Source organism: Asterias rubens, chromosome 18, assembly GCF_902459465.1.
Source record: "Asterias rubens chromosome 18, eAstRub1.3, whole genome shotgun sequence".
NCBI lineage: Eukaryota > Metazoa > Echinodermata > Asteroidea > Forcipulatida > Asteriidae > Asterias > Asterias rubens.
The window spans coordinates 9,799,452-9,826,902 of record NC_047079.1 but is presented as its reverse complement, the minus strand read 5'-3'; the positions used below and the strand labels follow the sequence as shown (position 1 = coordinate 9,826,902).

At 40.0% G+C, this 27,451-nt stretch overlaps 4 protein-coding genes and 1 non-coding gene across 6 annotated transcripts; 3 read left to right on the top strand and 2 right to left on the bottom strand.

Moving 5' to 3' along the window:
• The first annotated feature begins 60 nt into the window (after nt 1-60).
• Trnap-ugg lies at nt 61-132 on the top strand. Its single transcript has one exon. It is a non-coding gene; the product is annotated as a tRNA-Pro (tRNA).
• Nucleotides 133-1,364: 1,232 nt separating this feature from the next.
• On the bottom strand, nt 1,365-7,392 carry LOC117302744 (inhibitor of growth protein 4-like). The gene is made up of 7 exons (XM_033786759.1): nt 7,313-7,392; nt 6,277-6,348; nt 5,754-5,920; nt 4,544-4,782; nt 3,953-4,097; nt 3,130-3,191; nt 1,365-2,762 (listed from the first exon to the last, which is right to left on the bottom strand). Exons 1-7 carry the CDS (start codon nt 7,347-7,349, stop codon nt 2,723-2,725), a joined length of 762 nt encoding a protein of 253 aa, XP_033642650.1. The 5' UTR covers nt 7,350-7,392; the 3' UTR covers nt 1,365-2,722.
• A 1,541-nt stretch (nt 7,393-8,933) lies between these two features.
• On the bottom strand, nt 8,934-11,952 carry LOC117302385 (60S ribosomal protein L22-like). The gene is made up of 4 exons (XM_033786315.1): nt 11,900-11,952; nt 11,018-11,152; nt 10,010-10,131; nt 8,934-9,513 (listed from the first exon to the last, which is right to left on the bottom strand). The coding sequence occupies exons 1-4, from the start codon at nt 11,906-11,908 to the stop codon at nt 9,369-9,371; spliced, it is 411 nt and encodes a 136-aa protein (XP_033642206.1). The 5' UTR covers nt 11,909-11,952; the 3' UTR covers nt 8,934-9,368.
• Nucleotides 11,953-12,191: 239 nt separating this feature from the next.
• Nucleotides 12,192-20,168, top strand: LOC117302384 (G protein pathway suppressor 2-like). 2 transcript variants are annotated; one of them, XM_033786313.1, is made up of 12 exons: nt 12,192-12,275; nt 13,140-13,282; nt 13,653-13,759; nt 14,369-14,490; nt 14,685-14,758; nt 15,641-15,732; nt 16,186-16,315; nt 16,516-16,755; nt 17,382-17,515; nt 17,995-18,105; nt 18,369-18,476; nt 18,889-20,168. In XM_033786313.1, the coding sequence occupies exons 2-12, from the start codon at nt 13,189-13,191 to the stop codon at nt 18,982-18,984; spliced, it is 1,308 nt and encodes a 435-aa protein (XP_033642204.1). In that variant the 5' UTR covers nt 12,192-12,275; nt 13,140-13,188; the 3' UTR covers nt 18,985-20,168. The 2 variants fall into 2 exon arrangements, with proteins under 2 accessions (XP_033642204.1, XP_033642205.1); XM_033786314.1 differs by lacking the exons at nt 18,369-18,476; nt 18,889-20,168 and adding an exon at nt 18,249-18,321.
• A 1,631-nt stretch (nt 20,169-21,799) lies between these two features.
• LOC117302654 (agrin-like) lies at nt 21,800-23,271 on the top strand. Its single transcript, XM_033786636.1, has 2 exons — nt 21,800-21,935; nt 22,756-23,271. The coding sequence occupies exon 2, from the start codon at nt 22,762-22,764 to the stop codon at nt 23,269-23,271; it is 510 nt and encodes a 169-aa protein (XP_033642527.1). The 5' UTR covers nt 21,800-21,935; nt 22,756-22,761.
• Nucleotides 23,272-27,451: the final 4,180 nt, after the last annotated feature.

Here is a 27,451-nt window from a genome sequence, read left to right as displayed (position 1 = left end):
ATGGCTCTGTGCGTATTTTGTAAACAAATTATATTTACCTATTTCCTCCTCTCATACATCGGCCTGTTGGTCTAGCGGCATGATTCTCGCTTTGGGTGCGAGAGGTCCCGGGTTCAATTCCCGGACAGGCCCGACTATAATTTTTTTTTTTAATAAATGTATTTTCGACAATTTGCTAATGCTTCAATTAATATTCCTTTTTCGAAGTTCTTTTGTAAAATTGTTGGCCTTATATGTGCATTCCTTATTTTAATGGCAGGTTCACAAGTTGTTTCCGGCAGTATGGTGGAGTATTTTCAATATTCTATTAAATTACTTATAAATTACTACAGACAAAAGAATAATTAGTCAAACAGTCAAAATTATAAAAACAAATTATTCTTTTTTTTTATTGCACCCATTCCAAGTTCATTCTCATCTCTGTTGCAAAAAACTGCTGGACAATCACTCATTCAAAGAAACACAATTTGTTTATACAAAAAATTATAATAAAACATAAACTGACACTTGAAAACATCATTATAGTTAAGTAGGATTTGAAACTTTGCATGGTGGAAATACGATATAGAAAGGTTTGCGGTAACACCATGTAATGACTATCTCTAATGAGTTGGGGTGGTTCTGAAAAGAACCGGAGCTTTCTCCAGAAGACGATCAGAGAATACTGATCAAAACGTTGATTTGAAACCAACGGTTCTTTTAAGAACCACCCCAACTCATTAGAGATCGTCATTACATGGTGTTACCGCAAACCTTTCTGTATTTAATATAGTTGATCTGGGAACGTTTTACAAAATTCTGCTTAAGCTAAGCATATTTCACAAGTTGGCAAGGACATTTTGCTTGTGTGCAATAACTTGGCTAAAGGCAGAGTCACACTGCAGCAATAACGAAAATGATAACAATCACGATGCAAAGGGAACGCATTCTATTGGTTAAATTGCTCCTAGCAGAATACGCCCACGCTTATTCAACTAATCAAGGGTGGGCATTTTTATCATTCTCGTTTTCATTCTCGTTATCGGGGCCTGTGTGACCGGGCCTTTAAAGGCAGTGGACACTATTGGTAATTGTCAAAGACTAGCCTTCACAGTTGGTGTATCTCAACATATGCATAAAATAACAAACCTGTGAAAATTTGAGCTCAATTGGTCATCTAAGTTGCAAGATAATAATGAAAGAAAAAAACAACTTGTCACACAAAGTTGTGTGCGTTTAGATGGTTGATTTCGAGACCTCAAGTTCTAAATCTGAGGTATTGAAATCAAATTTGTGGAAAATTACTTCTTTCTCGTACCAATGGCACTTCAGAAGGAACCGTTTCTCACAATGTTTTATACCATCAACCTCTCCCCATTACTCGTCAACAAAAAAGGTTTTATGCTAATAATTCTTTTGAGTAATTACCAATAGTGTCCACTGCCTTTAAACAGCTACCTCAGACACTCCGTGCTTTATCCATGCGAAGAATTCCGCGGTAATAAGAACCATGAAACAAAAATAGATTTTATATTGAGGGCATATAAACTCATGCCAATTTCATTCTAATATTTCTAAATGCAAATTGTGGAATTGCTTTTTTTTCATTCTTGCATTGTCTCAAATTTAGATTGACAAGGAAGCCGGTGTAATAGAAAAGTCTGTTCCCCGGCTCTGCTTACCATAAGCAAAGGATTATCGCTTAAGAAGCAGGGAATTCCATGCTTCAACAAGAGTATTGTGTGAGGAGTTTGTGTGAGTGTGTCCCCCACATTGCAAGCTTTTGATTCCTAACTTACAAAACTGAATAAAAAAAAAAATTCAAAAAAAAATGACGTTTTTGATCCAGTTCAACATTTCAAGAATACAACATCAACCTATCAAATTTACGAACTACAAAATACAGAACTTCAAACTTTTCATGAAGGGAAGGTACAATCAAATGTTTTGTTGATCTGAGTGACAATTTCTTAAAGGGTTAGGGTACTGTTTGTTTTACTTAAAACACAATGTCCACAGATTGACATTAAGCTTTTTACACCGTTTGAAGATGATAGTAGAAAGCTTCCATACAAATATAACTTGCTGAGGTGCTATAGTTTATTCACCAACTGATACTGTACCTCCCCTTAGTATATGAAAACAAACTCTTGACAAAATGACGTAAACTGTTACACTTGAAATAACTAAAAAATAATCTTGTTTCTTTACATTATTTACAACAGTATGAAATATTCATTTTGAATCGGAACAAGTGGCACACCATTTGTTCATCTGGCATTATTTAAAAAAATAAGTTTTTGTCAGTGATATATTTACAGTTAACAATAAAACTCAAATTCGTGAGAAGACAATTTCAATGAATTTTAAATAACCGACTAATGTTTAAAAAAAAAGAGAGAAAAAAAACACACTAATAAAAATAAACAATGGGCAGGGCCAGTTTGAATATGAAGCCATCTGCAATTTAGATTTTAAGAGCAATGTCCGATACAATGAATAGAGACTGCTTGCCCCTGGTCATTGCCTTGGTGCCCCTTAAATTGTATTGGTAGAAATTTACATTTCTCTCAAAGAGGCCCCTGTACGTCATTGAACAAACACTCGTTAACCATTGATCCTTGTGTTTACTTGACCCAGGTATTCGTCAGCCACGGTGATGATGATTATTTGTTGGCCATTGAAGGCTCGTGAAATGGAAAGACTTTCAAACTGTTGCCTGCCAGACCCTCTCTCTTGTTGGTCATTTCTTCTTCTTATCCGGGGTACACCTCGGGCAAAACCTGCGAGGAAATGATGAGAAAATCAATACAATTTGTAGCGTCTTGAAAACCTGAGACTATGGATTATTATAGGAATGCAAAGAGAAATATGACATCAAAATTAATTTTGCATCAAGACATTAACTAGGCTTAGCACCTTGGTCTATGCTAGCTGTTTGCCCCGGTTACAATTTTGGCTAAACTAGGCTGTTTCGGAATAGGTCACTACACATCACGATCTATGGCTAGATGGCGATGTCATCATTCGTTGAAGTAATTGTATAGGCCATCCTAAGCAACACACTTGGCAACAGCCGTAGCCGTAGCTGTAGATGATAATTTTAGATATAGCCTTAATCTGACTGAGAAATGAGAACATCTTACTCACCATTTTCCTTTTGGTTTTGTGGTCAGCCCGACGCAAGCAAAGTGGAACCACTCAATCGGGCACTGTTGAGTAAACAAAATGGAATCAATTTAGTTCAAATATATTTGACAAGTTGTTCATATTTGTTATTGAATAGACTCGCCCTTCAAATCTTTGAAGTCAGTAGAAGATTTTAACAGTAGGTATTTTTAATTTGTACTGGACGTAATACTACATAGCCCCCCCCCAAAAAAAAAAACACACTAATAAAACAACAACCATTTAAATCTTGATCATTGCTTATTATAGTAAACACCAAGTCAACACTTGAACCCTGTTTCTTGCTCGAGTCTGTATGCTTCGTTTTTGAAAGGGCAAGGGCACTTAGGCATTTTCTTGTTATTAAAGGGCACCCTATGAGGAAATGGTAAATTTCTTACGGGAGCATTTCAAGGGCACCAAGACAGTGACCAGGGGGCATGGAGGCAATCGCCTTCGTTGCCTCTCTGGCCTGCTGCTTTTTTTATTTTATTTTTTGATGCAAGTCGCCTGACACACAAGGCCTGAAGGCCATTATAATGTGTGGGCTACAATTATTTTTTTCCAGAGGCCGTTGCCACCTACTCCTAGGACTGAAACAGGGTTACCCCTTTCACAGTCCATACGAATGTAGGCTTGGGTATCATCAGTCGGAAGCCTGGCCGGTAGAGCAGAAAGGACTACCTCCCCAATTTTATGTAGCAAGTGTCACAACCGGGATTTGAACCCACACTCTGCTGATCAAACACCAGAGCTTGAATCCGGTGCTCTTAACCGTTCGGCCATGACACGCCACAACACTTACGTCTTGGTTATCGCATCCAATCATCTCTCCATAGGAAACTTGGTGGCACAGACAATACGTCGGCTCATTTGGATCCACTGGCATGTCTAGTACATCGGACGGTGAATTCATCACAGTTGGAAGGGTTAAAATCGGAGCTACGACCCTTCAGGAAAAAGAATGTGTACACTTTATTAATTTGGTATTACCCTTACACCTAAGTTGTTAGCGCAGAACGTTGCTGAGTTCTTTGAGAAAACAAAATCACAAACATAAAACTCGGTGGGGATTTAAACCCCCAACCTTTGAAATTCTAGAGTAGTGTCTTACCAACTAGACAATGTCTCTCCCTAGATAACCTGGGAATATAAGTTGGGAGCTTTGTGGAGGGCACTGTCACATAAGAAATTCGTATTTGTAGGGGCACCAAGGCCAAGACCAAGACAACAGTGGCCGTGACGTCAGGCATTTAGAAGAATATCTTGAAAACACGCCCAGTTTTTGAAATAAAAGTTCCACAAGTTAGTTTTATTGCCTACATCTACATTTGTACAGGATTAAAACTTTTCCAAAAACCCAAGAAATATATTTTGTCGTCTAAATTCTACTTACTGGCCTGCCGTTGACGTCTTCAACTTCTTCCTGGATTGCTTCGGCGTCTCATCGTCAGACACTCGGCCTTTCTTCAGACTCTTCTTGACAGATTTCTCGGCGGTTCGTCCTCGTCCTTTCTTCTTGTTGTCCCGCCCAGAGGAGCTGTCATAGTCTGTTATCTGCTCGATGTTCCGCTCCTTCAGCTCCTGCTCAAACCGAGCGAGGTCCGCATCGAGCCTTCGTATGTGCTTATCGACCTGATGGGATTACACAAGGAATACAGGAATACAAGTGGTGACAAGAGTAGTACAAATTCAAAACATCAGATCGTCATGACTTGATTTCAAAAGCGTAAGACTACACTGGTAAATCTTCACGAAGTGTGTGCTTGGAACAACACTCATTTCCAGGGCTTAAGATACTGGCCAAGTGCTGAGATTTCTGAACTCTGGTAAGATGTCCAACTTGCGCTTCAAACTTAGCAATTAACATCCAAACTACTGGCAGGCCTCGAATTAACCCACGGCACCCACAGTAACTGCCATGGTGCCCTGTGCTTTTGCTGTGGTGCTTTCTGTATGGTTCCAATACAAATTTACATTTTACCCATAAGTGCCCCTTACTAGAGGAAATTTGCTGTGCCCCGTCAAGAGCGAAGTTCAAGACTGGCATTGGACTCATGTTTACTTGATCCCAAGACTAGCATAATCAGTCAGCTAGTGCAGTCATTAGTCCAACAGAATTACGGTTACAATTAACATGTTAAACAGTTAACCAATAGCCATTGATAAAGGCAGTGGACACTATTGGTAATTACTCAAAATAACTATTAGCATAAAACCTTTCTTGGTGCGGAGTAATGGGGAGAGGTTGATGGTATAAAACATTGCGAGAAACGGCTCCCTCTGAAGCGCCATAGTTTACGAGAAAGAAGTAATTTTCCATGAATTTGATTTCGAGACCTCAGATTTGGAACTTGAGGTCTCGAAATCAACCATCTAAACGCACACAACTTCGTGTGACAAGGGTGTTTTTGACTGACCGAAGTTCGATGACCGATTGAGCTCAAGTTTTCACAGGTTTGTTGTTTTATGCATATGTTGGGATACACCAACTGTGAAGGCGAGTGTTTGACAATTACCAATAGTGTCCACTGGCTTTAAGGTCCAAGCCCTAATTTTGATGGGTTTGGGTTGGTTAAGGGTTGAAGGGGAAGAGGAAGCTATACCATTTCATACGTCTGCATAGCAAGCTGCACTTTGTCGTCATTGAACTCCCTGCTCTTCGCGAATGCCTTCTCGATCTTCTTGAGAGCATCCACCCGTTCGTCTGGTGTCCACGTTTTGACATTGCCAATGTACAAACCCGTCTCTTTATCAATATCTTGAGATAAATCTTACGGAAGAAAATGAGAAAAATAAATTGATAGAGTGCCCAAATCAACAGTTTGTTCAAAACAACGTTGAGACCAAACTGGCTCTTTTCAGAACCAGCACTCCCTAAAAAGAGATTTACACATGACATGGTTGTATCCACAAGGCTACTATTCATAATTATATTTATTGTTACTCTTAGTTTGTTCTAAGGCACTGAGGTAGTCATGGGGTATAAACTCCCAGGGACTCCCAAGGGGTATAAAAAATGTTCCACAGGATAATTTTATGTTCATTTCTATTTGGAGTAATTACAAAAGTATAAGCCTAATTTGAAACTTTTCAGACTAAAATTTGAGTAGTATTTTAAATACCAACCTTGCGCACGCTGGTCCAGATCTCGCATCAAAGTGAAGTTTCTTTGCAGCTCAAAGGGTAGGTTCTCTATACCTGTCGACCAAAACAACTCAATTCTCAATTTGTCCACAGATGTTAGATGAAAGATTTCAAGCCCATAACTGCAACTATGATTTGGTGCATTGCTTTCACTGCTGCTAAACAAAAAAATTTGTCTTTGGGCCTGCACTGCGGTCAAGTTTAAATTAAAAGCTGAGGGCCCAGGGGAGGGGGCAGCCAGTGGGGATTCGGGGCAGTGGCGAATTCATGCCCCTCTTCTTGCCCTCCCCCCCCCCCTCACCAACCCACATACGTACGTGACACAAGTCATTGGCAATGACATGTGCACACAGTAACTATAAAACTAAGGTTACTGTCCATCTTATGCTCATGCTAACTGATGAATTGTTTTTTACATTTTAAAATGCGCAAATGTTAAGAGATAGAACTATGACGAGGTTCGTTCCGCTAGCTAGAGTCTAGACGATAGCGGACTGAACCTCCCTCTTTCATAAGTCTAGGAACCCCCCTCCACCTACCCCATTCAATTCAAGTTTTCCCCTCCCCTCCCCCCCCCCCCCCCCCCACTTCCAAAAATGGAGGTATTTTTTCATGTAAAAAAAAACACTGCTTGTGACTACTGTACTACTGGGACTCTGGGAGTCATGCTTCATTCCATGTCCTACCATTCCAAAATTCAGTCAGGGGGACACACTGCAACAACACAACGGTTACCACTTCCAGTTAACTGCAGCGTGCAACACTGCAATGTTTTTTTGCTATGCATAGATCGATTAGTGCTCTGCTGTGTGTGCGTCGGCATGTTTAACGACCAACGACAACGTTATTTTATTTACGAAAAGTGAATACGTAATTAGGTATTCGTCAGCGAGGATTTGTACACCCAAATCAACGTACCACCCACAAATTTCAGTTCATATGCACTCTACAGTATCTAAGCTATACACATGTATGTAAATTAATAACATTATTCAAATATAAAGACATTTTTGCTTACTGTCTAGGTACTGTTCCAGATACAGAGCAGTGGCCATGGTGGTGAATTTTCCCGCTTGACAGCTTCTCGCTCAATCTCGTCCGATCTCGCGCGGGGTCGAGCTACGGAATAAATCAGCCAACAGAGGTCGTGCTTCTGATTTGGTGTGGCGCAGGTACTTGATACCGTGGGGTCGAAGCATGGTTTACGAGTTTGTTCAACCTCGTTCGTTTTCGGCTTTGATTGGATAAGGCTACGGCAAATGCTAGCCTACTCTCAAGAGGCTTGGGAAATAATTTTTAGTGTAGTGCACCTGATTCATTGAGGTGAAATATACTATAAGCCCCCCCCTCCAATCATTGTTTTGCTTCTCAGACGGCTTTCTTACAGTTCATTTGTATGAGTTTAAAACATACAACTTGGAGCAAGTTCAAGTGTGCACAATGGCTAACTAAAGGTTGACCATTTGCACTCGAACCCAGGCTGGTCAACCATTGGTTGACTACTGTGGTTGGCCATGGAGGTATGACCATTTGGAACCAGCTTCGAGCCAATGGTTTCTTCATTGGTCCCAACAGCATGTTCCTTAACATGAGTAAAGCGCAGAGGGGAACCAGTGACACTAAGTGAAAAGGTGGAATGTTAACTAGACCTCTTAAAGCGAGTCCTTCGAATGAGGTCGCACTACGCATGTACGTTGCCGGTCAGTGGTCAACTATTAGTGCCAACTCAAACTTGCTCGTTGTACACACTTGCCCTGGCTGGGTGGTGTTTTTACCCATTTCAAAAATAAATTAAGTTGTAGTTTTAGTTTGACGTCATTTTGAAGTCGAGTAAATACCCCTCGCCCAATCAAGTTATAGTTTTACGTCATTTAGAACTCTAGTAGGTAAACACCGGTCGCCCATCACTATTTCCCAATCATTTCAAACCCTACTTCACAATTAATGCATTCCTTTCAAATTTTTTTTCACCAGTGTTTACGCCATTAATATTGGTCCGTATGAAGGTACTGGACACCGTTGGCAATTACTCAAAAGAATTGTTAGCGTAAAAACAATGTCTCGATTTAAATTCACATATTCTAAGTGGGAAATTCTCACTTTGTTTTATAACATCAACAGCTCTCTATTGCTCGTTACCAAGTTGTTTTATGCCAACCAATATTTTGAGTAATCCACAATAGTGCTATAAAACGCTGTCATTGTGCTCATGTACTAAAACCATTGTTATTGTGTAGGTTAAAAGCGTCTACCCCCCAAAAAAAAAACAGTAGCGTTGTCCAAAGTTCTTTATGCAAGCACCAGCCCACTCTGAATTCACCACGTAGTGTTGGACGACGCGCTGCATAGATCCATGTACTGGCACAGTACTGGGTATTTGATATACTGTACTTGATACCATGGGGTCAGAGCATGGTTTTTCAAGGTTTTCAAACCACGTACGAACGAAGCCTCGTTGTTTGTGGTTGAAAAACCTCAAAAAACTATGCCTTAGTATCAAGTACTGTTTATACACCTTGCAGTATAGTAGCTACGCAGTTTGTGGTTTCAGAGCGGGCCGGTGCCTGCAGAAAGAGCCTTGGACAAGGCTACAAAAACAGACAAAATCAACAATAAAATAAAATCAATCAAAACAACCATTTAAAGCACTGCCAATTATAATTTATTGTGATCTTCTGTTTTCAATCCTGCATAGTTGCTTTTAACAGTCATGCTCAAACCCTTGACAGATTCACCCAAAATTGGGATAACGATCTTATTTGGGGTTTAAAACCTTAGAAACCAGTACGCACCTACCCCATCCCAAACCCAACCCCAAAAGTAAACAATGAACTCCAATCTTAAAAACGCAACAATTGGAATTGCTCAACTGTAATGTTTCAAAACAATAGAAAACTCAAAGTACCTGAGGAAAATCTTCGCTCATTCTGTCAAAAGCCCCACACTAGACTTTTTAAAAAGGTATTCATGACTTTTTTAAACGAATGTCGGCAGTTTTGTCTTTCTTTTAAAGTAGATAAACAGAATGAGAATTGGGCGTGGCACTCGTTTGTGGTTCCTCGATCGATGATGGCTTAATCCTCGTCTTCCTCATCTTCTTCTTCCTGGTTAATCTGGAAGTAGCGCAGGTCGTAGGTGTCTTTGTCGGAGGCGACGACTCTCAGCCAATCACGGAGGTTGTTCTTCTTAAGGTATTTCTTGGTGAGGTATTTCAGATACCTGTTTGTGGGAGAAGAGAAGACACACACAACGATAATAACATAAAACACTATGAACATTCATCAAGAAATCTCTCCTTCTCACCACAGCTTTATAAAATAGGCTTTCCCTATTTTGTCAATATCTTAGTTTAGGGACCATGACCGAGCGTTCTAGGTTGATTGGACTGAATTTCTGTAATGAACAGAATCTGGGTTCGAATCCTGGCCTGATCAGTCCACAATTTAGTCCTTCCAGTAAAAATGGGTACAGGCCAAATCGATGGACTGGCATCCTGTCCAGGGGGAATAGAAATGTTCTCAGTCATTTGAATGTCGAGGAAAACCGGATATAAACACCGGGCTGATTATATGATATTGGGTTGGGACTGACTTAATTTAGTTCAGGGAGGGGGGGGGGGACTTGTTTGAGGGTGAAATGTGGACTAGTGAAATAGCAAACTAGTTGGTCCTGCTGGCTAGGCACTGAAACGGCAAACCCTACTAATGGTACACACCTCTTGGAGAAGGCGATGTCAGAGGTCACTGTGATCTTGCTCTTCTTGCGTTCGATGCTGACGCTGTTGCCAAAGTTCTTGGTCTTGCCTTCAACCTTGATACGATCCTGCAAGAACGTCTCCTGTAGAGGGTGTTCACATGGAGGCAAAAAGACAAGGGAGGTTAGGGAAGAAAACCCTAACCCCTGCACTGAAGAAAGTGCCTTCTTTAGGGAAGGTGTCCCTAGATTGGACTAGGGAAGTTGGAACCCTAGACCGTTAAGAAACTGTTAGTGCGTTTATTCATACATTCTCTAGGAAATTAACTCATTGATGAAAATATAACCCCATGAATTGTTTGAACAAAAATATTATTAAAAGTTTGTGTATATTATTGTTAAAAAAGCATTTCAGGCTAAAAAAGAGCATAGCACCTCAAACCGACCCAGGCCTGGATTATCATGAAGGCCGTAAAGCCATGGCCTCAAATGCCCTTTCTATGCCCTGGTGCCTTTTGCAAAATGAAAATGGCTATGCCCTCTCTAAGATGAACTTCCAGGCATGAAACAGTGAAACAAGCAGGAGCGCTATCCCAACCATTTCAGACAGGCGACCGAACCAAATAGATTAAGAGTGTCTGTAGGTCGACCCAAATAAACTTGACTTTTTCATTGGCTCAGCTTATGACAAGATCAACGTCTGAAACCACGATGCTCCAGAATCATTCCAAACGACTGCAACAGTTGATCTTTCAACTTATAGCGCATCCAGTCTCTCCTAAACTGTTTCATACGCCAAACTTTTCATGTAATTACTTCAGAATTTGGTTCGGTGCGACTCTGGAGCGCCTGTCTGAAATGGGTGTTAGGTAAACTGAGTCAAGCAATTTCTATATTATTTGGTTTGCGGTAACACCATGTGTGTATCCACTTGCCAGGTAGAGTTTGTTCTTAAAAAAACTGTCTTGCTATTGGTCTACTACAGCGGAGTAGATTTTACGGAATGTTCGGGAGATTTCCGTCCACTTACGAAGTTTGCTGCATCCATGATGCCATCTTCAACTGGCAGGGTGCAGTCAATGGTGAAATGGCGGATCTGCTTCTTCTTCTTTCCTCCCTTGCTTGGCTGGGCCTTGCCACCCTTAGGCTTGACTGCTTTCTTCATCTGCGGAAAAATCAGTCAGCAAAAAGTAAATAAACAAATAGATAGAATAAGAGATGCCCTAAATTTAAAAATAATTAGTTGTTGCAAACTGCTCACCAACCCAAAAAGGACCGAGCAGAAGAATAATTAGTGGCCTGCAATAGCCAAGGCAAAGTTTTTCTCCATGGGATGCCTCCTTTCCCTTCCCACAATGCCTTTCGGACATTCAAAAACATCAACTGAGCGTATTGATTGGCACTATTAAGGTCCATATGAAAGTCACAGAGTCAAATGATAAGATGTTAACTTGTTAACTTGCCAGCGCATTGCAATTTTTTTCAATTTTAATTTTTATATTTTAATATTTATTTTAAGAAAAAAAAGAGTGTTGAGGGATTAAGCTTTTTTGTTTTGGGTGTGGCGTGGATATACAAATTACAGCCTTGAAACATGCATAATTAAAGATAGCACCAAGTTATAATCGAAATTTATCACAAAACACAGAATTACACCGATTAAATGCAAAATCACATGCTAAAAACGTGGTCAATGAGGGCGCGCTTTACCGCATGTGGATACACGTTGCGAAATTCAACACACGCTGCGACAAGTTTGAACGGCAATTTCACGCTTTTAAAAATGACATTTTGAAGTTATGGTGAACTAAATGTTAACTCAAAATAGGAAATAATTATCGGTTTCAATTTCAAATAAGCAAGACATTATTAAAGTTCTACTATTTATGATAGTTTTCCGAGTGTAACCTACCCCCGGCATTTTGTTTTCTGATGCAGTTAAAAAAGGCCGATGTTAACCGAATCGATTACGCTGATCCGAAAATACCCGAAGTGTGTTACTATTCACTTTAATTTTTTAAATTTAATTTGCTTGCTTTATGAACAAAGTATAAAACTTTGCCCACTAAACTATTTATTTTTGCTATATTTGAGTAAAAAAAACAGTTAAATAATTTGCGTTAAAATTTTAAATAAAACAAATTTCGCGAAATTCGGATATGGCCGAAGCTTGCCGAAGATGTAAAGGTACGGTCTTTTCGTGAAAAAGATGTCTGCCTGACTTATGAATCAAGAACCGTGAGAAACAACCTGAATGCAAATCTTGTTTAGGTGTTTATCACTTTTTGGTAAGGAATTGTAAAAAGCTAAGACATTTATACAAACTGTGTGTTTTGTTCTTTGTGACTATGCTATTTATATGTTGATTCTTTTTCAAAAAAGGTAGTTTTTCTCTGCTTTTGTTTTATTTTCAGCCCGCCTTTGACTTTTTTTGTGGCTGCAACTGCACTTCATCTATTTCGTGATAAATTTGAGAAAATATAAAAATAATGTTGAGTGTTTAACTGTAACTAAATGGGGCTTAAGTTTGAAATGAAAAACATATATGAACAATAATATGGAATTATATAATTTATTAATTGTATTGTTTGCAACTTGCCTTGCACTTACACCTTTTTTTGTTTACATGAGTTGTATTTTTTTTGTAAAAAAAATGGAATGTAAAATTTGTTTTAACTTTTATTTTATAACAATTGAATAATAAAATTAAAATAAAGAAAAACTTATTTGTTAATCCATGGAGGTAGAATGTTATTGTTTAAATTATAAAGTTATTTAATTTTAAATAACGCTTTTCCCCGGGAAGTTTGAGAAGTAATTTTAGTATAGTAAAACAGTACAGCCCAGTTTTTAAACTTGCATTGTAAAATTATTTCAAAATCAATATGCAATGACTGTATTCAGATCTGAAAAAAGATGAAATAATAAGCATTTCATTTTCAAACAAGCAGGTCGCATTTACTAAATAAACAGAGCCCACACAAGTTGAGGAGTTGAGAAGTCGTGTTTCCTAACCCATACCATAGACATAGTATTTTTCATGAGACAATTTATGCCAGGCTAGCGATACTAAATTAGTATTTAGTAATGTCAAGGGTGTAACTGTGAGTTGTAACCAAATAATAACAATCATCTGTGGATTTCCTCTTCAGTTTTTAGGTCCCAACAAGTTGCTTGACTACTTTTTCCGAAAAGAGCACCATGCCAGGCCTTTTGGACCGGCCCAAATTGACACAGGCGATGGCTGCCGCACTCAAGCATCACATACTGAAGGAGCGGGAGCGCAAACGTCAAGGTAAGCTTTTAGACTTGGGCGACTTCGGCTACAGCTACAGTTAATCAGTGCGTCTGCCACTTTTGAAGATTAGGCAGATGCGCACGATCTAGCCGTAGCTGTTGCCAAAGTTGTCGTTTCAATATGGCATCAGACTCGAACCCACTCTCTGCTGATCAGAAACACCAGAGCTTGAGTCTGCCCAGAGCTGTGTGCTGGGAGAGTGGCCACACATTGCGATTAGAATAGGAGCGTTTTCTGTTCCAAAAAATGACAAAAAATGGTGGCCTCTGTTACCCCTGGTCTTGGCCTTGGTGCCCCTTGGCAGAGACAAGTGTTCAAATAGAACTTTTTCTTCCTGACATTGTTTTTTTTTGTGTTTGATTCTCAGAAGAGGAAGAGGCGGATAAAGCAATCGAGAGGAAGCGAGAGGAGCAGGAACGGCAGCAAAAGAAGGCAGAGGCCGAGTCGTTATCACTCGAGGAAACAAAAGAACAGGTAAAACCAGTGAGATCTGCCGAATTCTATCATTAATCAATTTCATTTAATTTATTCTGGTTGTTGACACCAAGGACTCTCAGAAAAGCAAAATTAATCACTGTACTAGCCAAGAAGTCACTTGGAGAGAAGACAAAGAAGAAAGTTTCTGTTTTAGATATGGGAGGAACTTTCTGAGGGTTTACTGTACCATGTACATGTACAACCACACGCCTCCTATGATCATAAGACATGCCTTGACTTACACAAAAAGGCATGGCCTCTGTTATCCCCTGTCTTGGCCATATACTTGAAGACGGGCCTGCACTACTTAATGTTTTAAAAGGACAAGGGCACCATGGTTTTTTTTCCTTAGTAGTAGAAGACACCATATGAGGAAATTTTAAATTTCTACTGGAGCATTTTAAGGGCACCAAGGCAATGACCAGGGGGCATGGAGGCATTCACATTTGTTGCCTCTGTAAGCATCAGGCCTTTTTAAGATTGTCCAATTGAAGTGCCAATTGAATTTGAGGTCTGTGATGACGCAGCTCATTCAAGAGAAAGATTCCTTCCTTTCCAACTCTCATTTACTAAATCTGTTCCGTCTCGTCTTATCGCAATGTTTAGATTAAGTCCATGGAGGACAAGCTAGAGTCTCTTAAAACAGACAAGCATGAGCTCTTTCTGCAACTCAAGAAAGTTCTTAACGAGGATGAAAACAGACGGCGACAGATGATCAAGGAAAAAAAGTGAGAAAACAAGGGTTTTTATTTTTTTATTTACACCAATATTTCCACTTTATAGCGTAGTGAATAGATTTTTTTTGAGATACCAGCGCTTTACAAGATTCATTATTTATCATTATTAATTCATCATAGTTCTACAGTCAATTTGAAGGTTTGGTTTCCTTTACTTATGCAAATATTAACCTTTGACCTTTCAGTGAACGAATGGCTGCCATGGGACTGCAGTACCATCCTGCAATGCATTTGCAAGGGCCCCACATGATTGTTCAGGGTGAGTTGGTCATAGAAAACACCCTCTAAGTTATTCAGTATTTTTGTCAAGCTCATTACATTTTGTGTAGAGTGTCGTGGCCGAGTGGTTAAGAGCATCGAATTCAAGTTCTGGTGCTAAGTCACCTGAGTGTGGGTTCGAATCCCGGTCGTGACACTTGAGTCCTTGAGCAAGATACTTTACTATAATTGCTTCTCTTCACCCAGGCGTATAAATGGGTACCTGCGAGGGTAGAGGTTGATATTGTGAATGAAAAGCCTTCGGAGCGCCACGGCAGCTCGGGGCTGTATACTCCCTAATGGGAGCTGAGAAAGATTAAAGGGATGTTTATTGGCCCAATGACCAGGGCACTAATGTAAAGCGCATTGATACGGTTTATTGTGAAATGCGCTATATAAGAATTTGTTATTATTCATAGAAAACGCCCCCAAGTTATTCAGTGTTTTTGTCAAGCTCATACCTGCTGTTCAGGGTCATTACAATGGAGAGCTGTTGATAGTAAAAAACATTGTGAGAAACGGCTCCCTCTGAAGTAACGTATTTTTTGAGAAAGAAGTAATTTCTCACTAAAATATTTGAATTGATTTCGAGACCGCAGCTTTGGGTCTCGAATTCAAGCATCTGAAAGCACACAACTTGTGTGACAAGGGTGTTTTTTCTTCCATTATTCTCTTGCAACTTCGCAGACCAATTGAGTTCAAATTTTCACAGGTTTGTTATTGTATGCATGTTAGGTACACCAAGTGAGAAGACTGGTCTTTGACATTGAATTACCAAAGGTGTCTAGGGTCTCATGCGATGAATAACTAACAATAGCTCAAACTAATGGTTCATCTTGAAAATATAATTTTTTTCCCCTTTTTTTACCATACTGTCCATCAGGTGCCCATATGCAAACCAGACCAGGCATGATGGATAAAAGCCATATGTACAGAACCGCGGCCGCTCCACAGGGTGCTGCACAAGGAGTACATGTAAGTAGTCAGCATCTGGGCCTAATGTCGGCTAAGCGTAACAAATTACGCTTACAAGAATAAGCCTAACTACCATGTCACAAGTGCAGTTTGTGACTGGTTTGTGACTGGGTATCTTGCTCATTTCTGCTAAGCAGAAAATTATTAAGCAATATTTTCTGCTGAAGCAACTCTTTGTCATACAGCTGCTTGAGCAGAAACTTAGCTAAGCATAACAAAATTATGCTTACCAGAATAAGGTTTTCTAGCCAAACTACCATGTCACATGTACAATTTGTGACTGGTATCCTGCAAATTTCAATTGGTAAGCAGCATTTTTTTAAAGCATTTTTTTGTGTGTATTTTTTTATGGTTCTTCAACTTGCCTTATAATTTTTTATTTCTGTTCCTGTATTGTTGAGGTCAAATAAATATTCATAAAAATAATAATCATTTTATTTGACTGGTTTTAAGGGAGTGAAGAGGACTCGTAGTCCGTCTCCACCTGTCGTTGAGCTTTACCCTCAGCATCCTGTCCAACAAGGTCCATATGCGCAGGGTCCTTACGGGCAGACGCAGGCCTCCCACGGCCCATACAGGCAAGGTACGTATAAAAAACTAACTGAACAAATGTCACTCCACATAAAATAGTTTGGACTTGGATGAGTTTGGATTCGAGTCCCAGTTGTGACACTTGTGTCCTTAAGCAAGACACTTAACCATTGCTTCGTCCTTTGATTGGATTACATTATTGCCCGAAATGCTGAAAAGCATTTATAATTCTCGCTTCTTTTTCTCACCAAGGCCATCAAGCATACACCACATCTCAAGCCAATTCCAGCTACGTCAACCAGTCGGCGTCTGGCTACCCACCTGGCCAGCAGCCGGTGCATGGCGGGTATGCGGCAGGCAGCCAAACCAATCCAGGCAAATACCAGCAGGGGAGGGATTCGGCGTTCAGTTCCTACCCAGGGTTCAATGTTCCCGTGCAGCAGAAGGGGATGCCGGAGTCTTACACCCAGGGTTATCAGGTTCAACAACAGCGTAAGTGTTGGTGACGCCCCCTTCTAATCCTGTTCAACTTGACTTTTTACTGTTCCTCAGGGGTTAGTTCTTGGCCCTCTGTTGTTTTCATTATACATTCTTCCTCTTAAGGCCCGGTCCCACTGCAGCGATAGTGAGAACAATAACGATCACGACGCAAAGAGAACACGTTCTATTGGTTGAATTGCTCCGCGCAGAATACGCACACGCTCATTCAACCAATAGAATGCGTTCTCTTGGCGTTGTTATCATTATCGTTCTCGCTGCAGTGGGACCGGGCCTTTACAATCATAAGATTTATCTTTGAGAAGGCAAGGCCTCTGTGTAGTTCAACGACTTACAATAGTTTTACCTCCTTTAACCCCTCACAACGGCGTAAGTTGCTAATCTGCACTTCAGGATGCAAGCTATTTTGGCTGGTAACCTTTTTCTAGTTTCTAGTAAGCAAATTTTAATTGTGCTTAGCTGCTTTTTGTGCTAAAGTAGCCATTTTAAGTTGAACCCTGGACAGTAACCAACAGCATAATAAAAATATCTAAGGGGACTCCTAGCACAATTTAGTCGAAAAAGAGGGTTTTCCAGGAGGTTTTGGATTTAAATGTACCCTCCACCCTTTTTATTGGTAGGTTATCTGCACGGTGGCCAGCCAGCTCCGGCAGGGAGTATTTCTGTACACCCCCAGCAGACAGTGGATCCGTCCGTGAAGCAAGGGGCCTATGCTGAGGATCAGGGTCATTACCAACACAAGCTGCAGGGCCAGGTAATGTCACACGGCAAAATCGAGGCAGAAATTTCATTTTAACCCTAGCACTGTCCGGACTGATTAAACCTGCCCAATTTTCATTGCCTATGCCCATGTAGTGCTTGTTTCTGCAATATAATAATCAGTCAATAAGAACTCAAATATGTGGAGTCCAGTTGAGTACTTGACCGGATATTGGGTGGCATAAGTCGAACGACAACCTTTGTTCTTTCACATCTTCAAGCAGTTTTATCATTCCTTTTGGTTTGGTTCTTACAGACTTGTGTCTGGATTGTAATAGGCGTCATCGGCCGCCGTCTTTGATGAATTGTGCACGCTTTAAAAGATGAGAATCATGCGTAGCGAGTTCACGATTGCATGTTTTTATTGCTTTACATCAAAAATGGCTGCGTATCCCAATCAATCTATTGCTTTGATTTGTTCGTATCTGTAGATCTCAACTTCCCACTTCAACTTCTGTTTCTGCTTCTTTTTAGCATGTTAGACAGATCGGCAGTGCTCATCCCCAGTCCATCCACGCACAGCAGGCGTTACTCTCACAGTCACAGGTTCAGCCCCAGGTTCACTTACAAGCACAGCCAGGAAAGGTGAGTCAATACGTTTAACACTTTGGAATCGCATCATGTTTGTTGGCAGCAGGTTTCATATTTCTGGCATTTGTTTGAGCCAAGACTACCCTTCTTCAGGATCTGTCTGTTGGTAATTTCTGTATTTGTTTGTGCTTCGACAGCCCAGTATGTCGCATTGCGAAAAGGTCTGTTAAGACAGGATCACTGACTTCTTGAGCCAAGACTACCCTTCTTCAGGATCTGTCTGTTGGTAATTTTGACATTTGTTTGTCTTTCGACAGCCCAGTATGTCGTCTAACTACCCTCCAAAGAGGAAGCAAGAATCTATGATGTATCAACATAAGAAGCCTTCTCAGCAGCACCAACAGGCACAACCACAGCAGCATGCGGTGAGTGGAAACAATGGCAAAAAAAAACTTAAAATATGCTAAGCAGCTTTCAATAGTTCAAAGTATTTTGAGAAATATTTTACTTTGAAGTTATGTGGTTATGGACAAAACTGAAAATTTGAATCTGAGAGCGTTATTGTCAGATACATTTCTCAGATTGTGTACTTCAAGTGCGGATCGTATTTTCAATTGTCGGGCCTTGAATTTTAAGGGCATCACAGCAAAAGCACAGGGCACCACAACAGTTGTTGTGGGTGCCGTAGGTTATTTTCAGCCATTTTGATTTACAAGTGGGGTCGACAGCCCAAATCAGTTATTAGAGCCCTCATTTTAAATAATTACACGCCAGGTTTTTGGACTCGACTATATATATTAACTTCCCTTTTTCTTTTTCTTTCTCTTGATTTTTCAGACTAGTTATCAAAGTCCCCAGCAAGCTCAACGTCACGGCAGCTACTCAACATCACAGACCCAGAACCAGCAAGGCAGTGGTAGATACTATGTATAACAACTCATGTCTTCTGGATTTTAGAACTATCACTCCTCGCCAGCCAGTTGCTTTTACCAAACTCTTTCTTTCGTAGGGTTTAGGACGAGTTAAGTCTTGTAACCATAGACATTAGGGTGCATTGAACCCATCCTTAGTTAGGACGAGTTACTCGAGAAAAGGAAAAGGAAAGGATTCCGTTTAGAGAAATATGATTTTGTTTAACTTTTCAACCCAAAACATATGAATCTGAGAAACGATTTATCTGAGATTCCTAAAGACTGGTTTCTACTACCGAAGGGCACATTCACTTGAAGATCTTACAGTCTACGAGACAAGGGGCACCAAGGCCAAGACAGGGCAACACTTACAGAGAACTCAGTAGTTGTACCTATATTTCATAGTGTTCTCTGTAACAAAATAACTAAAGAACACTTTGCATGCATTTATAATTAATGCATGCTCAACTTTATGTATAAAAGACTCTCAAAGAGATATTGAATCTGAAAAATGTTGTGTTTATTTATTGTACATAAATTATAAATAAAGCTTTACTTATTATTATATTGCCATATAAAAATGTATTGCACAGTGAAGTCAAGGGGAGCCAAGTTTTGTATATGTTTGGTAACTGTGGAGTTGTTATTGTAACAAAAATAAAAGCCCTGTTTTCTTATAGATACCAGCAACTAATGTTGTCTATCTTACAAACTTATAATCCTTTGCTGCAGTTATGTTATTTTATTTGCTGCATTTGTGAAGCAAAGTTGTGAAGTTTTCTGAGACAAGGCATAGGTCAGGTTTGCGGTAACTCTGTGTGAAATTCTTGAGTAGTGTTGGTCCTGAATAGAAGCGGTAGGTGACAACTTACCCACCCGTTCTATAGTGATAGTAATAATACTACCATAATAACAGTAACGTAGAGTCGTTAATCACCGGTTCTTTTATGCATCAACTCTACTCAAAAGGAATATTCACATGGAGTTAAACGCAAACCTCTCTTATTTGATGCTTGGCGTAATAATGGACATCTGTATGGCATTGGTTTTCCTGAAAAATGAAGCCTTATTTTCTCGCAGTTACAAGTAAAATACTTTCATCTATCCAGAAACTAGTGAACTGCACCATTTATAACAATTGATAGTTATTACTTTGTACTTTTGCAAGTTGCTACTTTGAAATAAAACAAAGGTAAATAACTGTAAGTTTATTGTAATGCTTCATTATTGAACAAAATCTTAGTCTTTTCGATGTTGTTTTATTATTTATAAAAACTAATTATTATTTGGTCAAACTTGGCACTTGTTGCAAGCTATACCATGCCCAACATGTCGGAGAGGGGTGTTCCCCTCATGTTTTCATACTTGAACACACCATTTCCTCCTGAAGCACACCCCATCCACTTAAGAACACAGATTTCAGAACACAATAAAGACATAGTAGGGGAAGTACACCATGCCATTAACTTATGGAGAGATGCCCAATGGTCAATGCAAAAAATTGCTTAGCAAAGAGATGTTGTCAAGCAGTAACCTATTTATACCTATGAAATCTGGCTCAGTAAATACTGCTGGATAATTTGTTTTGCTAAGCATAATCAGGCACCAGCTACAACAATCTAAACTTAATGTAATGGTAACTTGATTCTGCTAAGCAATATGCTGTGTTAAGCGAGTTGTTGTGACTTATGAAATTGGGCCCAGTAGCCAACAGAAAAGAGATTAATTTTTCAAGCAGGGGGCAACAACTTTATGATATGGCCCCTGATTTATTATTTGGTTATGATGGCAATTCAAGTAGTATTGTTTGATAACTTATGATGGCAATTCAAGTAGTATTGTTTGATAACTTATGATGGCAATTCAAGTAGTATTGTTTGATAACTTATGATGGCAATTCAAGTAGTATTGTTTGATAACAGTTACTGTTATCATTCAAGTAGTATTGTTTGATAACAGTTACTGTTATCAAACAATACTACTTGAATTGCCATCATAACCAAACCCAAATGAAACCAATGTACATCTGTCAGCATACGGTAATTCCACTCTGGGGCAGGACTAACTGATATCTCAATTCTCACAGCTCCCCAATGGACACACTGGTTTCCCATTCAGGCGAGATTCTCAACTAAACCGGAAACCATTCCACGGGCACTCCTTTCTCAATTATTTCCTGGATGGTTTATTTTAATTTTCTGTGAGGCCTTGAAACTTTGCAACAAATTTATAGGTTCAATTTACAGGTTCAAAACAAAGAGAAGTACTTTCTTCTTTTCTTTTTCTTCTTCTAAATGACAGACTTCATGAAGAAAAGAATTGTTGAAATACCTTGGGCTATTACGACCGCAGATGTCAAGTTTTTAGGAGTACAGTGCCGGCCCCGTTACTCTGGGGGGTTGGCCATTCCAAGAAGCAGATAATAGAAATTGCGGGTAAAACATGGATATTTCATTTCGGGAGTGTCATTGGTTATGAAAGAGCCGCTTGTAGTACCGGTCACGAAGTTTCAGACAGAAAGCTCTGCTTGTTTCCACGAGCTAGTATTTGCATTGCAATAAAAGTACACATTGGGTTGAATTTTTCACAGACCGACAGGTACCTGTTCGAGAGGAATGATGGCGCCTGTGACACCTTGCGCAGTCCAGGGGCAGTATTGAATCTTGAACAGAAGAAATCACTCAATCTGAGCAGTAGTCTGTCTGCCATCTCCTTCCTCCGCACACCCACTAATGCTGGAAACTGTTGCTCCACAAATCCATGTTTAAGGCCTTAGTGAACTTGTAAATATTGGCCAACGCCCAAGACTAGAGCGTCCAGCCGACATCACTGAAACCGAACAGCCCCGCCTACATCAATCATCCATCCAAGGAAGTTTTCGCCGTCCCAGAAACACTTGTTCTGGTTTGGAGGTAGAAATAGTACATCAAGTTCATCCAAGTTGGACTCCCCAACCAAGAGGATCCAACTCAGGTATTAATTGCGCTACAATTATGGCTTTTTATGTCTTAACAGGTTAGTCAATTCGATACAAAAGCTGCCAAAAACACATCTAAGTATCTGAGCCCGTCATCAAAATTCGAACCTATTATTTATTAGGTTGCGCCCTCTTTTGGTTAGTCTAATAAAGTTGAATTGAATCTTACGCTGCGACCCGAACCAATACTAATCACAATTCATTCCATTCGGTTGTTTGCTTTCAATAAATCTCGTAAAAGAATCCAATCTTATTCTTTGCTTATTATGGAGGAATGCTTATACCATGGAGGAGCTTAGACTAAACTTATTTCTGATGTAAATTAAGTTATATAATCTTATAAAAAACTTAGAAGAAAAAAAACTGTCTGTGGAGTGTGAGCGATTTCATTGTGGTTGCATAACAATACGACAGAGGGCGTTAGCAAAAGTAATCACCAGCGAAACCGCGTTTTAAAGTTTTCTTTGCAAATCTTGTGGGTGGTCCCGATCGCCCGACTTCGCATTACTACACACCTTCGTCATTGGCCAACAGCTGGTAACCGGGTACCAGTTCAATGCACCTGTGCTTAAACACACTAGAGGCGCGACACTTCAGACGTGGGTAGCTAGCGGAGCATTACACCCGGTAAACTTTGGGGTTACGAAGAGGCCAGTCGTACCCTTTCGTTTTGCACCGCCTGTAAAATCAAATAAAACACCGATCTGCGTTAACAGCTTAGCTTCCTAAACCCCATTGAACTGCTTTTTAGTCTTGGCATTGGACTGCCGAGATTGGAACCGTTTTTAAAGGTGATTTTCCCCGTCGAAGAAGTAGAGCGGAATGGCGACGTCGGATATGCTGATCGTCGTGTTGCTGGCGACCGTGTTCCTCCTTGCTGTCGCGCCGGCGGCCTCGCAGCCTCTCGGCGGTGGTGTGGGGACCTGCAGCAACGAACAGCCCCTCGAGCAACGTGAAGAGATAGCCAATATTGTACTTTCTGGTTTTGTTGGGAAGGTCATGAGGAAACCTAGAACTTTACAGTATGTCTGTGAGATCCAAGTTGTCCGGGTTTTAAAGGGTGAAAACGCCCTGCATCATGAAATCGCCCCGCCGATGGACATGGAAAACAACCAGGTGATGGTGACGGGTTTCGGAGACCCTGCGATTTGCGACAGCAGGGCCCATGTAGGGGATGTTCGTATTTTGCTCCTCGGGACGGATGGTGGACGACATCTCAAACTGAATTCCAGTCTTGTGCGAATCACCCTGGGTAACTTGGATCGTGCCCAGGCCGCTGTTTCTGGTAAGATTTTATTAAAACTCATTTCAAGTTTGCCTACCCCAAGTTGAGTATTCCCAGTTGGGTCTTACTCATTACCCGGGCAACAATCCTCCACCATGCCATGGCAACATGATTTAACTTAAGAATACTAACTAATTAGTTGGGCCTGTACCAAATGTGTGAGGGTGTTGATCTGCACCAAGACTGAACATTGTTTTATCCCCCAAAATAACATTCTTTGTGTGTGTGAATATTCTTCTATTATATAAAATTTCCTTTCTTTAATTTAGGACTTTTTGGATTTGTGAATATGAAATGATGACAACAATGTTTATACTTACCGAATCAGTCCAGAACCCAGATTAATAATTCTCACTGTAAAATTTACCAAAATCCCCTTCAAAGTGAGTGAAACAGTCATTAGGTTGGAAAAGTTTCCGTATGGCGCCACCACTTTTTCATTCGAAATAAAATAATATAGTATCTAATTTACCTGATTGATATATCCCTTTTCGTAAAAATGAGTGAAAAAGTGGTGGCGCCATACGGAAAGTTATCCATTAGGTTTATCGCGAATAGCAAAATATCAAGAGAGGGCGCTGTTGAACCCACACAAAGAGAGGCGTTGCGTGCGCGAGTCGTAGAAACTGCATAGAAACCGCCCCATATTCCTTCCCACAACGCATTGCGGTTCTGAATCGTGATAAACCTTTTTGTGCGCTTGTGTTCAGTGCCAGCAGAAATACATCATGTCAAAATAGTTTCATCCAAAAAATTTCACAGTTGTATTCACTTTTAGTCTTACAATTTCGTACATAATACAGTGCTCCATGTGATTCTTGGAATTCTTCACAGCTTATCTCTAATAAGTTTTATCTACCACTTGACAATCATGTTTTAAAATGCTCCACGTAAACAATCTTGACATACTACCAGACATGATAACATTTAACTACCATACATACAGCACATTAACCATCTCATCCCCGGGGTTATATCTCCCCCATCCAATACAATACAAAACTCTGTTGTTATTTCTTCTAAAGACATCGAAAGTGTACGTAGCGTGAACCCCAGTTTCTGTACAACTGAGTCTTGTGGTCTAGACATAAATCAATTTTCATCAACAGGCAAACTCTCGTAATTTCAATCATAGCTAGAGTTCATGGGCCAGAGCTGTAGTGCTTGACTCTTCAAGTGCTCTGGGCAGTGACAGTGACGCCGCTCTTCGCTTATTTGGGAAAAGGAATGCAAATTGACGTAGGGTCTACACTTGGCGACACCCCACAGGATGCGTACGAATGAGCTGTAAATTATACCTAGATTTATTGGATGATTTTTCTCGTCGGGCATGTAAATGTTTCGTCTTATTAAAAGCCGTATTACTTTCCTTTTTGACGTTCTGCCCAGTAGGCCTACCTGAGATGAAATTCTTGTCGAGAAAGTCTGCTTCTGGTAAAAAGTTTTATTGGGAAGTTAAAATTCCTAGGCCTTGAAGTAAACACGAAGGCAATGGATGCCGTGGCCTCCATTGCCCCTGGTCATGGCCTTGATGCCCGACTTCAAAGTTTCAAGATGAAAAGTGCCTTTCTGCCTCTCAAAGTTGAAATTCCAGGCGTGAATTATGATCAATACCAAACCGTTTTAAAAGGAATTTCGGTTTGCGATTATTCCAGTTAAACAGTTTAGTGTACCCAGTGATTTCGTTTAGGAGAATTTCTGTACCATATAGGAGGCTGGGGTTTGAAGACCAATGACGGAATATATACTGAAGTTTTGTTGTTACTTGTAGTTTAAAATCTTGCCATTCATAGTTAAAAACCTTCTGGTAAATTTCCTCTGTATTCAAGTTTGTGATATGCTCCAAATGTCTGCTACATGTTTTATCTTGAAAATGCTTTGTGTGCTGAGTTATTCACCAGGTTTTGTGTACACAATTTCTTGTCGATAGACCCACAAAAGTCAACTTACGGCTGCAGACTTTTTTTGTTGTCAAATCCTAAATCAGAACAAAACGCAAAAATTTAGAATCCATAAAAAAGCATTGATTTATATAGCTTCAGGCGAGTATTAACCAAATTCCAATGCAGTTTCAGAAGTCTACCACAGACAATGTTCGGTCTGCACAAAATGGAAAAAAAGGACGACCGGAAAATAGTTGTTTTCCTTCTTTCTTTCTGTTTACTGCTTGAGTTTACGTTGTGTGTGCAGAGTACATACATGCAGTCTAATTCAAGTTGGACTTTGACGCTAAAACCTTAAAACATACAGCTTTGGATTTCGGAAGAGGGTCCGATCACTCAGGGCTTTAAGTCACACTCTGTTGTTGAATGGAATTCCCCCTGTAGGAAATGACCCGGTCCAGCTCATTGTCGATGATTGTTATCGCTTAGCGAGATCTTTACTCTAACATTTGGACAACACAATACGAGTATAGGTCTTGTCAGTATAGCAATGATATCATTCAGACTGTGGGGTTGTAGTCTGCGAAGTAGTCACTGCTTTAAGGCCAAAAGAACAAAGATATTACATTCCGGTTTATCAGTGATTTATTTTTGATCAGAATGGAAAGGTACTCGACATCTTGTTTGAACAAAATATTTTGAAGTTTGTGGAAGGTTATTGTTCAATAAGTCTGATGGTGTTAAAATCTGATGAATATTTTCTTCACCTGAAGATTTATTGTTTTTCCGACTCTGACTATTATTACCAGGTAGCCAATGACTTAAGCACTTGTGGCATTCCCCCCTACCCATTTAATTATTTGAAATCAATTGCCACTTTATGGACTGTTTTATAACTAGGACCATTGTCAGCGTTTTTCGCACCCCCTACGAGTCTCGGCAGGGTACCCTCCAATTCACAGGTCTTGACAGCCGGTCGCCCTACAATCACCACAGAGGAAGTTAAATTGAAGTATGGCCATTTCCAGATGACCAATACCTTACAGTTTTCAATAATTAATGACATCCCCATTACTTCCAGACTACAATTATCTCCTTTTTTCTTTAAAGACACTTCCCCTCTTAAAAGGAGTGGACAGAGCTAGTTACATGTACCTGCTGGAGATACTAGCTGGAGACCTGGCCCATTTTGCAATAGTTTTTAATAAAAGTGTTCGCCTGTCCATTAGAACACCTGTAGGTTGCATGTGTTGAACACTTCCTCCAGTGCTAGCAATTATTATTACAGAATGAGGGCTGGTCGACGATATTGTCCGGCCTCATTCTAAAATGATTGGAATCTGTAATTGCTTTCACATATTGCGGACATTAGAAAATGGTGGCAGCATGTTCAGGGATCAGGTTGGTATAATTTACTTAAATCGTAAAGTGTTTAAAAGGTTTTGTGGATTGCCTGGCAGTGGGTAGGCTATGTAAACAACTCAATTTCAAAAAGCCTGTAAGCATAAAAACTTGCTAAGCACAGAAACATCTTGCTTATATAATAGAAACCAGTTGTCAGTCAAAATTCAGTAAAGTTTCCATTTTTCATATTTTTTCCTTTGGGTCTTCCAGAAAATGTTTCTACGATCAAACTTTTTTTCTTAAAGGCACTGGACACCTTTGGTAATTGTCAAAGACCAGTCTTCTCACCTGGTGTATCTCAACATATAATATGCATAAAATAATAAACCTGTGAAAATTTGATCTCACATTGGCATTTGGTAAAAATGCAAATTAATAGATAAACCATGTACAAAAGCGTCACACATTACCTGAGAATATGTTTCCACAAAATGTATTAGCAGAATGCGTTGGCCTGATACTTTGTAATAAGGCAGCAACTGAAGGGCGCTTCAATGAGGGATATGTAAATTTCAAAGGGGCATCAAGGCAATGACCAGGGAGCATTAATAAACAGAGGCGTGTCTTGGAGGCAATGTCTCCAGGAAGTGGCAGACCTGAAATTTGATCCGAGCACTTTCTTACAGATTCATGCCACATTCTGTATGCCCTGAGGTATTCCTGTATTCCTGCATGTCATTTTCAGTAAATGATGTCTCTTATTTGAGCCAGTGTGGCAATGAGGCGCAAAGGTATTGATTTCAGGGGTATTCTAAGCAGGAAATTCTGTCTGATCTTGAATCATAATGAAGGCATTTCATAGGTTGCTGTCTCCATTTAAAGGGACAGGGTTTGTTTTTTTGAGACAAAAGTTTCTGGTTTCTTTAAAGGAGTTAAGTTTTAACTGCACTGCTTTTGTAAAAGTTAGTTATACCTGTTCATGTTGGTTGTGTTGCCTTCG

Coding starts and splice junctions, on each gene's coding strand:
- LOC117302654 (XM_033786636.1), top strand. CDS start 22,762: ATGGCGACGTCGGATATGCTGATCGTCGTGTTGCTGGCGACCGTGTTC.
- LOC117302384 (XM_033786313.1), top strand. CDS start 13,189: ATGCCAGGCCTTTTGGACCGGCCCAAATTGACACAGGCGATGGCTGCC. Junction 14,759..15,640: donor GCCCCACATGATTGTTCAGG/GTGAGTTGGTCA, acceptor ACTGTCCATCAG/GTGCCCATATGCAAACCAGA. Junction 16,756..17,381: donor TTATCAGGTTCAACAACAGC/GTAAGTGTTGGT, acceptor TTTTATTGGTAG/GTTATCTGCACGGTGGCCAG.
- LOC117302744 (XM_033786759.1), bottom strand. CDS start 7,349: ATGGCCACTGCTCTGTATCTGGAACAGTACCTAGACA. Junction 4,783..5,753: donor CTATGCAGACGTATGAAATG/GTATAGCTTCCT, acceptor TAATCCCATCAG/GTCGATAAGCACATACGAAG. Junction 3,192..3,952: donor TTGGATGCGATAACCAAGAC/GTAAGTGTTGTG, acceptor TTTACTCAACAG/TGCCCGATTGAGTGGTTCCA.
- LOC117302385 (XM_033786315.1), bottom strand. Junction 10,132..11,017: donor TCATGGATGCAGCAAACTTC/GTAAGTGGACGG, acceptor CACCCTCTACAG/GAGACGTTCTTGCAGGATCG. Junction 9,514..10,009: donor GACATCGCCTTCTCCAAGAG/GTGTGTACCATT, acceptor TCCCACAAACAG/GTATCTGAAATACCTCACCA.